At 39.5% G+C, this 13,925-nt stretch overlaps 2 protein-coding genes across 2 annotated transcripts; one reads left to right on the top strand and one right to left on the bottom strand.

The window, feature by feature from the left end:
* Positions 1–478: 478 nt before the first annotated feature.
* On the bottom strand, positions 479–1,743 carry LOC106658965 (60S ribosomal protein L24). Its single transcript, XM_014381190.2, has 4 exons — positions 1,639–1,743; positions 1,448–1,523; positions 1,003–1,250; positions 479–661 (listed from the first exon to the last, which is right to left on the bottom strand). Exons 1-4 carry the CDS (start codon positions 1,641–1,643, stop codon positions 529–531), a joined length of 462 nt encoding a protein of 153 aa, XP_014236676.1. The 5' UTR covers positions 1,644–1,743; the 3' UTR covers positions 479–528.
* Positions 1,744–3,471: 1,728 nt separating this feature from the next.
* On the top strand, positions 3,472–5,789 carry LOC106658962 (rRNA methyltransferase 3, mitochondrial). The gene is made up of 4 exons (XM_014381188.2): positions 3,472–4,232; positions 4,304–4,545; positions 4,617–4,769; positions 4,854–5,789. The coding sequence occupies exons 1-4, from the start codon at positions 3,859–3,861 to the stop codon at positions 5,417–5,419; spliced, it is 1,335 nt and encodes a 444-aa protein (XP_014236674.1). The 5' UTR covers positions 3,472–3,858; the 3' UTR covers positions 5,420–5,789.
* The last annotated feature ends 8,136 nt before the right edge of the window (positions 5,790–13,925 follow it).

Genomic DNA, 13,925 nt, shown 5'->3' with positions numbered 1-13,925 from the left:
ATTAATTCACCATTTTTAAAAAAATGTTCTCACTGACTATTTCCTCAGACACAAATTGAGATTTAATTTATACACAAAGTTAGTAAATTAGGTTGAGAAACGTCAATGGTTACTGGGCTTCAAAGTAATTGTCAAAATTCATACAGCACCTCCTTAGATACTAATATAATTTGTCAATATCACATTATTTGAAAATGACAGAGACATGATAAACTTTGCTCTTCATCTATTCAAATCCTATATTCCAGCTATATATTTGCGCTAGAAGTTTCAGGGTCTCTATGTACAACAAGGTATCAACTTAGTATAGTCTGATTCATTTACTTCATAAAATCAATCATGATCATTCTCAGATTTATGTTTAAAAGTAAACAAATTATTTTGCATGGATCAAAATTATATCTCATTTGGATTTTTTTTAATTTTTTTGCAATGAGTGAGGAGATATTTATGGGACATTGAATGAAAAAGTTATTTGTTTTTATTCAACAATTTTTTTATTTTTTTAAATTAATTGTAAGAAATAAATTATCTCTTTCCTCCGACTCTTGGAGCCGACTTTTGTTGGACTTTAGTGGCCTTCTGTTTGATGGGTTTCACTTTAGCGGGAGCTGCAGCCTTTTTGACAGCCTTTGCTGCTTTCTTCTGCTCTTTGGCAGCCCTGAAATTAAATATTTGAAATGTTAATAAATGCAATATAAGTTAATCACATAAGATATTTTGAGTATTTGTATGTATTTGTAAGGACCCGCAAAGCCAGACAGTGTTATCACGTAAAAACTATACGTATTCGCAATCCTGGGTGAAGCAGCCCTTTATTTATTAATCTAAGACATTCAAAATCAAATATGAAACAGTAAATCATATCCAAAGAACGAATGTCTAATAAATCCAATTTTGCAAAAAAATTGTAATTCTTACAACAGCTTGAAGAATTTGAATTAAAACCAATTTAATTTAATTATCAAATCTAATAGCTTTAAATAAAAGTGAACAACTCACTTGATGGCTTGTTCTCTTTGAGCCTTCCTGATTTCTGGCTTCATGTTACGCTTGGCCATAATGTCAGTGAGAGATGCACCAACGATGGCACGCTGGTACTTTTGAGTCCTGCGTGTCCTCTTCTTGGCCATCTCTTCTTCCTGACCTTTCTTGTGCTTACGTCTGTAAAGCACAGTCCATGTCACCTTACGTGGATTACGCTTCATCAAATGTGCAGATTCACATTTTGAGTTTAAGAACGTGAAGTTCTAAAAAATTTCAAACCAGGATCATATGGTTAGTTCATTATAGCAAAAGGAAAGGATATGTAAAAACAATAAAAAATATCTCTACCGAAATGAATGTAACTATGGTAAAGTATAAAGAACAGTAAAATTCATGATTAAAGTTATAAAATAGCATAAATGATTGAAGAATGGTATTAAATTTGGTAATAAGCAAATACCTTTCCGTCGACCTTAACCATAGTTTTTCCATGGCCGGGGTAGATTTTGTACCCACTGTATGCACACAAACCGATCCTGAAAATATCAACGACGCATAGATTAATATCAACATAACTCCAAGACAGCAACTCATATTTTTAAAAAATGTCGCGATTTTCTTTAAATAAACAGATTATCTGAGAGAACTTACTTCATCGTGGCTGTGTATTATAACCTCGTTGGTTTAAAAAGAAAGAAATTGAAACTGAACTCGTGGTGTTAGCTTGATCGAGTGTATACAGCGCCGTTTCTGCATGTGTGTGCGTGCGAAAGTGGGTTCGTTACGAGCATGTAAATTTAAATTTGTGACCAGGGAATATGAAAAATGAGCGCGAACAACACAGCACGTTTATTCAACTATTTATTGATTGTGTTTTTAAAGAATTAAAAATGTCTTTAATCGTCGTCATATTAATAATCGATCAATCTTAGTCACCGCTAAAAATGCACTTTATATCTGCAATAATTTTCAACTTTAAGAATTAAAAATAAACGAATAGAAATTGGCTCGATATAAGAAAAAGTATTTATCAAATTATTTATAGTTTCACCTATTTTATTTTATTTTATAAATTAGATCTTGTTATGAAAGAACTAAATAATTTCGTTGAAATTTCTTAAATCTGTTGTAGACCTCATCAAGACATGAAAATAATTCATGTTAATTATAGAAAATATTTTTTCTTCGTATCTTGACCGAAAACAAAATTTCCCTCCCACTGCGCGGTCGGAAAATTTGATTTATATGCCAAAGTATAAAGAAAAATTGTATACACAACACGGGAGAAAGGAGATATTGTCTTAGATAACATGATATACCATCACACAATTATACACAATTACATTTAATCTGAGACATTCTTTACTTTTACTCCCTTGTTGTGTAATATACTATAACAAATTTTTAATAATTAAAATACTCATATGTAATCACAATTGTAAAGGTATTCACAAATTCAACATTTTTTAAAGTTATTTGTCTTTCTTTCAATTCGATTAATTTTAAACGTTGATAAGTATTTTTAAAATTAAAATAAAACAATTTATAGTTAATCCGAATTGTTTTATTGGTGATTTAAAGGCTGGTATGACAAAAAGAACATTCCTATGATCGCAGACTTTTGTTATTCAAATAATAATGTCCCTGATCCTTTTTACGTAAATCCATGAGCGAGCTGTATTAATCATTCCTTCTACGCTGACAATTTTTAGCAAGAAAATCCTCGTGTAATGTAAATTAATTCGTTCAACTTAAGGTAACAAATCGGAAATAAGATCGACTGGCATACTTAATTTTTTATTTTGTTGCCTGCGTAAAGTAAGTGTTTTATTAATATTTATAAGAACTGAGCTGACATAAAGAAATTAAATGCGATTTTTGTGAGATGACACTGAAAATCACGAAGCAAAATGAAAAATAAATATTTAGCAATAATTTACACTTCTAAGACTATCTTTATAACTTTTATGAGATTTTTAACGGTTCGAAATTCATATTTATTAACGTATTATCTCCCGACAGATTTTAATAAAATGTGAAGATGACTATTCAATCATAAAAAATGTCAAGGTTTGGAATCAAGGTTTGGAAAAAGCTGTGACATTTTTTCAATGGGTCATACCAGTAATCGGCTCGGGACAGACAATGTCTCTATATAATGAGTTGGAACCCGTGCGTGAAATAATTCGTTTCAAATACCAAAAATTTTTCCGATTTTTTTAAAATTTTTTAAATTAATTGTTGTAAACAATAGTTAAAAAAACTAACTAATTCTGTTACATTCAGTTATTTTTTTTTATGATTATATATAATTTTTAAACTTTCATTAATTTTTTACACTTCATTGTGTTCAATTTACCATGAGCTAAAACTATTTATTAACTTGAATTTTGCTCGCTGCTGGCTAAAAATATAGATAGAATAAAGATAACACAGATATTACGTATCCACTGTATCGATTTTCTTTTGTTTACTAATTAAAGCTGTGAAAATAGATGTAGATAAGTAAATAACACTATAAACACATTCCAAATCGTAGATTTGCAACAAGTGCGTGGTCCGTACGTCTAGATGAACCGCATCCAGCGGAATTATATGAGCGCCGGCATTTAGACTTGTTAATTCACTCGCATGTTATCGATGCTTTGAAAGTTCTATAGAAAACTGAAAAAGTTTTAAGTGAAACATTAAGTTTTTTTCGAAACTCATGTGAATTATTTCAGTTATTGTTCACAAGAACTTGTTTCAATACTTGTCACTTTCGATATTATTGAAAATTTATCGAAACTCCAGTATTTGTGTTATGAAACTAACCTAAAATAACGTAAACATTCATTAGATTGTCATTAATTGAAATACGACGTAGGTAAAATGTTGCTGCAACGAGGACAATTGATAGTGAAACATTTGAGAGGAATCAAAAAATTACTTGTAACCGAGTCACCCCTTTTAATTACACAAACTGAAAATTATGCGAGATGGGGTGCAAGACAAGTAAAAAAAATTGTCAATGAAGATGAGTTGTTTGAAGTAGAAAATTATGCTCATCCAACTCCTCCTACTGTTAAAGAAGCCAAAAAGAAACCAATTCCAAAGCAAGTAAATCAAAAAACTCCAACAGCAGACAATGTATGTTTTGACGAAGAAATAACATTTAGTGAAGAGACAAGTATCAAAAACCAGGATGAACCTGCTCGCAAGCTGAAGATTTCTACTAAACTAGAAGCGAATGAAAAACTCATGAAGTATGTATTTTAATTCACGTATGCACAATTTATTGTTACAAATTTTTACATAAAAAAATTTATTTTATTAGGACTATTATGATGACTGTAAAGTTGAAAAACAAACGGAAGAAGCAAAATCAAATTCTACTTGAAGGACATCGCTACATCAAAGATGCTATTGACGCTGGCTTGAAAGCAGAAACAATTATTTTTAGTCAATGGGAAGATATCAATAATTTACCCCTATCAGATAAAAAGACACAAATATTGAAAGTTCCGTATAGAACAATTCAATTATGGTCTTCATTGACAACTGCTCCAGGAATGATGGGTAAATAATTTTTTAATTTTACTATATATTTTTTTTATGAATAATATTATGCTTGTTTTAAATATTTGTAGGAGTTTTTAAAAAACCAGAACCTTTGCAAATATCAAGGAAAAATTCTCTACCAATTACCATAATTTGCGATCAGGTTCGTGATCCTGGTAATATGGGCTCAATTTTACGAGCAGCTGCTGGTGTTGGATGTGAAAAAGTTCTGTTGACTAAAGGTAAAAAGATTTTTTAATAAATTTTACTTAGCTTATTTATAAAACTAAACATAATTTGATTTTGAATTATACTCTTTTACTTAGGCTGTGTAGATTTTTGGGATAGCAAGGTTGTGCGAAGTGCAGCTGGTGCTCATTTCAGAGTACCTATTTATGGTTCTCAAGAATGGGAGGACATTCGTTCACTAATACACAGTGATGCTCATGTTTATGTTGCTGATAGCAATAAAGAAACTTTCAGTAATGAAGACTTTGATAAAGTTTTGTTACATGAAATTGAAGAAACTTCAAATAGTGACAATGATCTGGAAGATGTACAATCAAATGATGAGTCAAAAAAGAGTGAAAAACCTAAAAGAACTTACAGAAAAAAAATGAATCCACTTCTAAAAATGACTCAAATACCTGTTATACCATACTATTCCGTTGATTACACACAAAACCAGATTATTTTGATTGTGGGTGGTGAAACAGAAGGATTGAGTCAAGAGTCATATGATTTGATTAACTCTAGAAAAGGAGTTCGTGTAAACATACCTCTGGATAATAATGTAGATAGTTTAAATGCAGGAATGGCTTTAGGTATTGTTGCTTTTGAAGTGAAAAGGCAATTATTGCTTGTGCGTGAAAAATTGAAGGCGTTGGAATAATTATTGTAAATGTATGTTTTTGAAAATTTTTGTACTAAAACTTTAGTAGAAAAAGTTTAGAAATCAAATTACATTCAATGTAATGTATGAATTGTTGTCAATTGTAAATGTTTAGTTATGCATCGTATTAATTTAATTATTATTACAAATTTTATAAGATTGTAAAAATAACTTGTAGGAAATGAAACAACTGTAAAATTTAGCTAAATCGAATTTCAAATCCGTACGTGTTCTTGAAAAACACGAATAATTTTAACGATGCTCGTGTCTGATCGATTGAAAATGTTTTTGTTAAGTTTTTGTATCTCTTGTATCGTTTGTTATTAAATTATAATAAATGCAGTCGAAATTGTTGATTTTCTAGAAAAAATGTCGTTTCAAATTGTATGATTGTAAAAAATGAAAAAAATTTGTACATTGTAGTTAGTGTTACAAAAGGGGTGAAGTAAGAAGTAAGTCGTGTCATAACAGCGCATGGGACCGTTTCCTTACACATAATATCGATTGCAACAAAGAGAGACGAGAGAGAGAGAGAGAGAGAGAAAGAGAAAAAAAAAAGAAGAGCGACATAGGGTGTAGCTGCTAAAGCTCGTATACGAGCGAAGGTGGAGGAAGACCGCACCCTGCAAAGTTTGCGTGCTTTCTCTCTCTCTCTCTCTCTCTCTTTCTGTTCTTTATACGAGGGTACGTACGTACGTACACGCAGCTCGCGGGTGATATCTTCCAAAGCTCATGTATACGTATATCGGCGCGTTGGATGGTATAGAGCGTAGGCAGTATTAACGATGCTCGTTGTCGCGTGCTTGCACCTTATATATTGAATTTAAGGGCGAGTCTCGTTTGCCATGAGCGCGCCACTGGCTTTTCCAAATGGACACACTACATAGATCGCGCGCGTCGAAAGGTGCGGTCGGCTCGGAATAACGATTCACTTCTTGCGTTCAGCTTTAATAAAAATACGCAATTCGTCGGGATCCTCTCGGTCGAGGAAGAGGCTATTTCATCGCTTTTCTTTGCCGATCGAGCCAGTCGATCTTTCGATACTTTGTTGGCTCGAGCGTATATCGTAATTAGCGCGGGCAAAAATTGGCCTGTACGTAATTACATTGAATCTAAAACGCGGACTGGATGCGTAAGTACATACATCGCGCACATGAACAATGAATCGAGCTAATTAAGAAAAAAAAATAGCAGCGGTGGTACGGAGTAGAGCCGGGTGCGCATCGATTACTTCGCGAAAGCTGCAAGTACAAATCGTCCCGAGATATTACATACTTTCTCCTCGGCCGCTAGCGAGGTTCCGTAAAGTATGTAACTAAAAAGTATATAAAGTAAGTACGCAAACGTATTATCGTACACACATGCACACGATGCAGAGTGGCCGGCTTAAAATTTTGCTCGTCTTTTTTCGCGCTCCGTGCAGCTGCGTGCGCGTCGTCGGCCCTGTTGCGGAGTCGAGTCTCTTTATAATAAACTCGCTCGTGCACGCGACGAGTGCCGCGCGTACAGTAAAATTTGGCTCATATACGCACAGGTGTGGCTGTATATATGTATTGCATAGCAGCCCGTACGTTCGTGTGTATGCCTCCTAAATTATTACGCATGCTTGAGGAGTTGGTTAAACTTTGAGTTGGTTCGCGTCGATATTACGCTGTGCTCGAGGCGCGTCAAAGCTCCAATAGCGCTGCAATTCTGGGCCATGCATATATGCAGGAGACTCGACGCGTTCAGCAACGTAAAGGGCGCAAAAGTATATCACGCACAGGGTTAGAAATGGTATAGGCTAGTCGGAGAGAGCTAGCCAGTTTGTTTCTCGCCTGCAAATATGTGCACGTGCTCAGCTGTCTTATGGCAGATATCGTGCACATACCGTGCGATCGCTCGGATGATCGATTGTTTACACCATCAATTGTGCACTGATGGAAATAGGCCGCCGCTGCCGAGGTGTGTATTCCCCATCCCAAGATATCCTTCAAAGTCATCATAGCTATAACAATATGCGAGTCTATGCAATATTTTACCAAAACTCGAGCTCGATTCGAAGCATCGAGCCGGTTTATACGCAATTTTAATTGCCATCGGTCAAGTCCCTGAGTCGAAATGAAAAAGACGTTCTAAGGCGTTGCGTGCGCCAATACAGCGAGTTGGTCGCAAGCTCTATATAATATCATGTCATGCAGGAACGAACGCGTACATAAACGTGTGGAACTGCCGAGCCATATTTTTACCGAGCTTTTACGTCGTCCGCGCCATAATACGCAAATGGACGTGTTTTTAATTTATTCAAGCTCGTAACGTCGAAAGCTCGATACTCGTCGAGCCTACACGTGTATAATATTTCGCCGAGAGATCGTTGCTACAGCGGAATCGAGCAAGTAGGCACAATATTATTATGGCTATAGGAAAAATGAAGGGCCGAAGTGACAGGTAGCGACTCGTACGTAATAATGTAATCATTGGCTGCATCGCCTGAAATAGTCGAGGCGCGCGCAGTAATGAAAACGTCGGCCGACCGCGAGGATAATACTTTAAAGGGCTCGCACACACATACAGAGTCATTCGAGCGGCACTGCATGGCCTCCTTCGGCTACATATATATATACCAAAGTTACAAGGAATGATCGATGCGCCTCCGTACGTTGCAATGGGCTGGCTTAATTAGAATCTAGCTTACGGCTAGCCCATTCGTCCGACAGAGATAGGTACACGTCGAATGATATAAGCCACGTGCGTTACCCTCGCGATCGCCGTTTAATTTTTCAACCGAGCCGCCGCTGGCCTGCGCCCCCGTTTATTATATACGCCCCCCTTATCGAATTGAAACGCGAGTACGAGTTGCAATTGACAATTGCGAAATTACGGCTTACAAAGATGCCGCCATAAATAAGAGGTATACGTCTTGTGGATGATCCGGCTCTCTGACGCTTACGTAAAAGCTGCGACCCTATATATAATTTTTACAAAAAATTTCTGCTGTACATACGAGAGCTTATCGCATTGAGCTCTCGTTGGCAGCCTACACGCAGATAGGCTGTTTACGTTCTCGCTGTAAGTGACCCGCCAACTTTGATGATAACCCTCTCGACTTTTTCTCTCTCTCTCTTTCTTTCTTCTTCTTCGTCATTTTTTTCAAGTTTGCCAGTGTTTAGTGCATGTGTGTGCGTGTGCCGGAAAAAGGATTCGAATCGCAATCGCGTATTTTACAGCTCTCCGGTCTCGTATGTTCGACGATCGATCGAATGATTTCTTCGTCGAGCTTGTTCATTATATTGTTTTGTTAGTTGCATAAGTAACTGCACCGAAAGATACACACACATACACACGAAAAAATTCGCTATCGCACAATTCCGCCGACGTGAATAAAAATAAATAACGAAAAGAGACCAGGATTCCTCGTCGATGAGTGTGACAAAAATACACATCATTTCTATAAAGACAAGAAAAAAATTTCGGGGCCACAAAAACACGTCATACCTATGTGCCAGCAGCTCCCATACATTTTATCGCTAGACGTTCGAGATTTTCTTTATTCGATGAAGCGTGCAGGCGTGTACTTGTACGATACGCGCTTTTGGATTTCGGTAGCGTGTCGAGCAACTCTCGAGCTTTCTCGAATTTTCGAGATTTTTCGTAAGAACACGCGTACCCGCGCCTCAAACTAATTTATACAAATATTATTTTGACAAAATCTTCGGCTTTACTCGCAGAGTCAAATTCGAGAGATATGCTAGTCAGAGCACAGCTATTTCTTTAATCGATCGTTAAGCAGGTCATTTTTGGCCGCGTGTTTGTTTTCCTAAGCTCCCGAAATTTGTAAGCATTGCGCAGACCGTATAGATAGATATGGAGATTATACACAATTGCAGAGAAAACGAGTCGCTCGGAACTGAGGCGACACGAGCAACGTTCCAAAGCCCCGCGTTTGTCAGAAATTCCAATACAATACAACGTATTTATTCGTCTCCATTGGAAATTGTCACGAGACAACACATTATAAACGTATTCGGATGATGTTTACCAAATTTAACATGCGTTAATTTTTCTGAAGGATCCGAGAGTGTGTAAACAGAGTATTATCAGTTGAAAATGCTATTAACGAATCAAAGCTTCGATTTGACAGCTCGACATATTACTCGGCGTGACCCGTCGAGCAATTTTTCCTCGTGCCTTGAGTATCAAAACCCAAGGCCAAGAGCTCGACTGATTTTTGCTGCTAATTTTTATCATTGCTTTGTTGGAATTAAAAAACTTAGATAAATCGATAGAGTATATCATTCCCCTTTGCCGCGATCCTCGTTAATTTCTTTCGCAGGACAGTATTCGAGCGCGACGTTCATTGCCGTATGCATAATAAAATTCATTTCATCTCGAATGTCAACGTCGAGGAAACAAAAAATATTCCTCAAGATCGTCGAGAGGTTTTTACTTCTCGTTTCCATCGTCTATACGAACGCGATCGTTTTTTGCTTTTATTACGTTACGTACGTTAACGAAAGGACGACACAGATCGAGACGAGCCTCTTTCCTTGCGCGACGTTTCAATCAAGATAAAAATGCAAGAGCAAAATAGTCGAAGAAATAAACGAAAAAAAAGTGAATAATTTATTCGACTGGACAATGGGTCGTGTATATAGCAGCTGCGATTCGAAAAAGGCCGATTAAGTGAGTCGCACGCAGTCCATTTATGCTCGCTCGCTCGAGCGATGCGTGCAATACGTGTATAAAGTTCTGAATCATAGCTGCGCGGCAGCGTTTCCTTGATCGGCGAAAGGGCAGAGGTCGGCGCGCAGCAGAAGCAGTTTGAAAGCGCGAGTTTGTAAAGCTCATTAAGTGGCGGCCGATAATAATTATATAAAGCTCCTCGAGTCGGGCAAATTTATAAATCGATCGGTCTGTATCGGCGTTTTTCTCCTCTCTCTCCCTCTTTTGTTTTATTGTTTTCGTTAGCCGCGCTCGAAATATATAAATGTAAAGAGGTGCGCGCAGTCGCTCGCATAAATATATATAAAGAAGAGTCAATGAGGCTTGAAAAGCAGCGGCAAGTGTGACTGTGTGTGCGTCAGAATGAATATGCAGCGTCGAGCTCGTAATTTGGCCTTCGACCTCTCTACATTACTCGTGGGGACAGCCTATGTACGTTTGTGCATGTGTGCGTGTTAGTGATCGCACTCTGCGCACACGTGTGTAAATGCGTCGAACAATATGAGACAGAGAGAATATCGGCTCGCTGGCTCGAGCCTCATACATATTTATGCCGCGCGTATACGTGTATACACGCATATAGGTGCACCACTCGGCGAGCACACATAGAGGCACACGTGGCGTCGATCGTCTCGTAACTCGAGCTTGTATACTCGCGCCTACAGGACTATACGTGGCACAGAGAGAACAAAATCTTATCGAGCGCACGAGTGACTTTTTTATCCGGCTCGCTCCTCTGGTTGCTGCTCGCGCACGAGCATCAGCAGGAAGAGGAGGACGACGCCGAGGACGCATCGTCGCACTCGCCAAGAGGGGGGATGGTCAGGAAGTGCTCACACATGCACGCAAGAGGTGTATGGAATATATGCGCTAACTTGCGGCTATCGTCGTCGAGGATGATGATCGCGACGCCGCCGATGATTATTCAGTCCGCATCGTGCGTGCACTAGTATGCGTGTGTGTGTGTGCGAGCATAATCCGCGTATCCGTTCGGAGTCGAGCGCAGCCGCTGCCGCTGGCCGCCGTCGTCGTCGAGTTCGAGTAGCGAAAATTTAAAGGTTGGCAGCATTGCCCGGAGAGCGAGTAAAAAAAATAAGCGTAAAAAAAGAGTGTGCGCTATGTGTGTGTGCGTGTGCTTGAGCGCGCGAAAGAGTGGACCAACCGGTCTCTCTCTCTCTCTCTCTCTCTCTCTCTTTGTCTCTGTCTCGCTCGCACACACATAGCGTACGCAAGCGTTTATATATAGCATGGAACTGCGATTATAATATACACATACACATATAACACAGCTTCGAAACGAACGGGCGTATGATGTAGAGTCTAGAGAGAGGAGCTCGTTTAGCGAGCGCGAAAAAAAGACGGAATAAAAATGCCTATAAAAATACATCGGCCGAGGTACGGACGTGCTTGCAGGAGGTACTCTCCACACGCAGCGGCCTCGTGGCAGCTCCGACTATTATGTTGTACGTGAAAATGCGCGGATCGTCGCTCCGAATCTCCGTTTTCCTGCATCGATAGCCAAAGAAATGGCTGCGACACGCATGATATCGTATGAACTCATTCAAACTCACAGCTGTATTCTTAGCATTGAATCTTAATCGTCGTTGAAGATCGAAGCGACGAACGATCGGTGGAGCTGCGGACTAGTTTTGTTAGCTCCTAGTTTTTGGTAGATCGTCGTGGTGGTCGCCGAGGCGAGCAGTTGGACGCCACGAATTGCCACGACGAAAAAGCTCGCAGTCGAAGCAGTCGCAGCGCGTATCATTATTATTATTACGTGTAACTCGTACTACGTAGCGCATACACATAGCGCACAAGAGCCGAGGAGAGGTAAGTGGAGGAGAGGAGGCATTAGCAAGTTAAAGATAACGCCGAGTCACGACGCGCGCGCCAAGATAAGCGTATGTTAAATTATGCTATTTTTGCATACGACATATATATTTTTGTACTGCACACGACTGTGTATGCGCTACGTTGTACGTACTGGAGCACGAGCTAGACTAGCTATAGATATACAGCATAAGCTCGGACTCTGGAACGCGTCCGCGTCGAGTTTTTAGCGATCGTTAAGCCTCTCGACAAAATGTATATAATATACACGTACATGTATACGCGACGAGTCGGTTTGTGTATAGCGTCCGCATGGATCTATATGGCAGCGATTGGCGGAATAACGTAACGGTGCAGTAGCGGCAGCATCAGTTACGCCGCGGATGAGAATAAAAAGACAAATAATACGATAAAAGCTGGAGAATTTCACTCGCTCGCTCCTCGTCGTGCTCAGCTGTTGTATGTACTGCACCTGTTGCCGGTGCAGCGCAGAGACCTGCCCGAGGAGGACTCGCTCTCTCTCTCTCTCTCTCGCATCTCTCGCTTGATTAGCATATGTACCTGCAGTATATAGGCTCGCAGTATATGATTGATACTCTTGCATAGATTACGAGTGCAGCAGCAGCAGCTAAAGTTCCGATAGCTACTTAGGCATATTCTCTCGAGCGAGCCACCCATAATCATAAATCAACGATTCATTTATTATGCACTGGCTTGCATATATAGGAGCTCGCGAGCTCCAAGTATAGGAGAAAGCTCTTAAACGAATCAACGAGAGGGAGAGCTTCCAGAGAGAGGGGAAAAAACGAGCCCCGGCCCCCGATGTTTATTAGCGTACTGCAGGACGAGCCGCAGCGTCACCACACCCACGTGGCTCGACGTGCACCGATCCTAGTATGTACGCTGCGCGTCTAGGCCATCTTCATAACTCGTTCGCGCGCCTCTATCAGCTATTCCATTTCAGCGATGTTATAGGTAGAGCAGGCGCTCGGCTACGGCCTCGGGTGGCAGCGAGCCACAAACTGGTTCGGACACGATGATGCAACGCACATACCTAGCTTTAATTCGTTTATTAAAACGTTTTGAGAGCAGCTTAGGAGCTCGAGCCATTTTCAATCAAGCGAGAAAGAGAAAGAGATACTCGCTGTATTTACGACGCGTACACCACCCTGACATTTAGACATGCAAGTGCCTGCAAGATCGTAACGGTAAAACCTGCCTCCTGGGCTTCGATCCGTATTCGTGCCATTATTCTTTCCGCTCGACAATCCGACGAATTTCGCGCTTGATTAACGCCACAACGAATATGCCTGTACGATTAATTGCATCGCAGCTGGTATACGGAAGGCTAACCAAAATCAGTTCGCAGCCGTTGACGAGCTTTCGCGAGCAAATATAATATATGAAAAGCTCGCAAGTTTGCTTGGATCGATTGACAAAAAGGAAAAAAAAACCAATTGTATGCGAGTGACGGATCTTCGGTCGGGCCAACAAACACGATTATCGCGTGATCGACTCTCTTTCTCTTCGCTTCTTGTCACTTTTCGTCACTCTATCAAATTTTCATCGAAAGCCTCCTTACACATTTCTTTTCGACTCGTTTCTCTTTCTTCTCTTTTTTCTCTCTCGCATCTTCTCTTGTTTCGTCTCCGATTAGATTCAACGTCCAAGTATATGTTTTTTCCATGTACGGCTTTAAATTCACGCGAGCAATAGACAGATATGGCGTATTGATAAAAAGTCAGATCCCGAGCTTCCAATCTCTTATCTCGGGCTATATTTTTGTCGATTAGTAAAGCGCGTCGCGTTGATGATTATCGAGCTGCGCGACTCGCCTGCGCCCATATCACACATTTTCGTGAAAGTTTCCGATATTTTTGTCTTTGCGCCTACTGCCTGCTATATAATATACACGTATTTTAATTAATGAAAAGATCGACGACGTTACTGCACGAGTTTAGAGCTCGACTCGGTG

Source organism: Trichogramma pretiosum, unplaced genomic scaffold (genome assembly GCF_000599845.2).
Source record: "Trichogramma pretiosum strain Unisexual culture from Peru unplaced genomic scaffold, Tpre_2.0 scaffold28, whole genome shotgun sequence".
In the NCBI taxonomy this organism is placed as follows: domain Eukaryota; kingdom Metazoa; phylum Arthropoda; class Insecta; order Hymenoptera; family Trichogrammatidae; genus Trichogramma; species Trichogramma pretiosum.
This window is presented reverse-complemented; position numbering and strand designations above follow the sequence as displayed.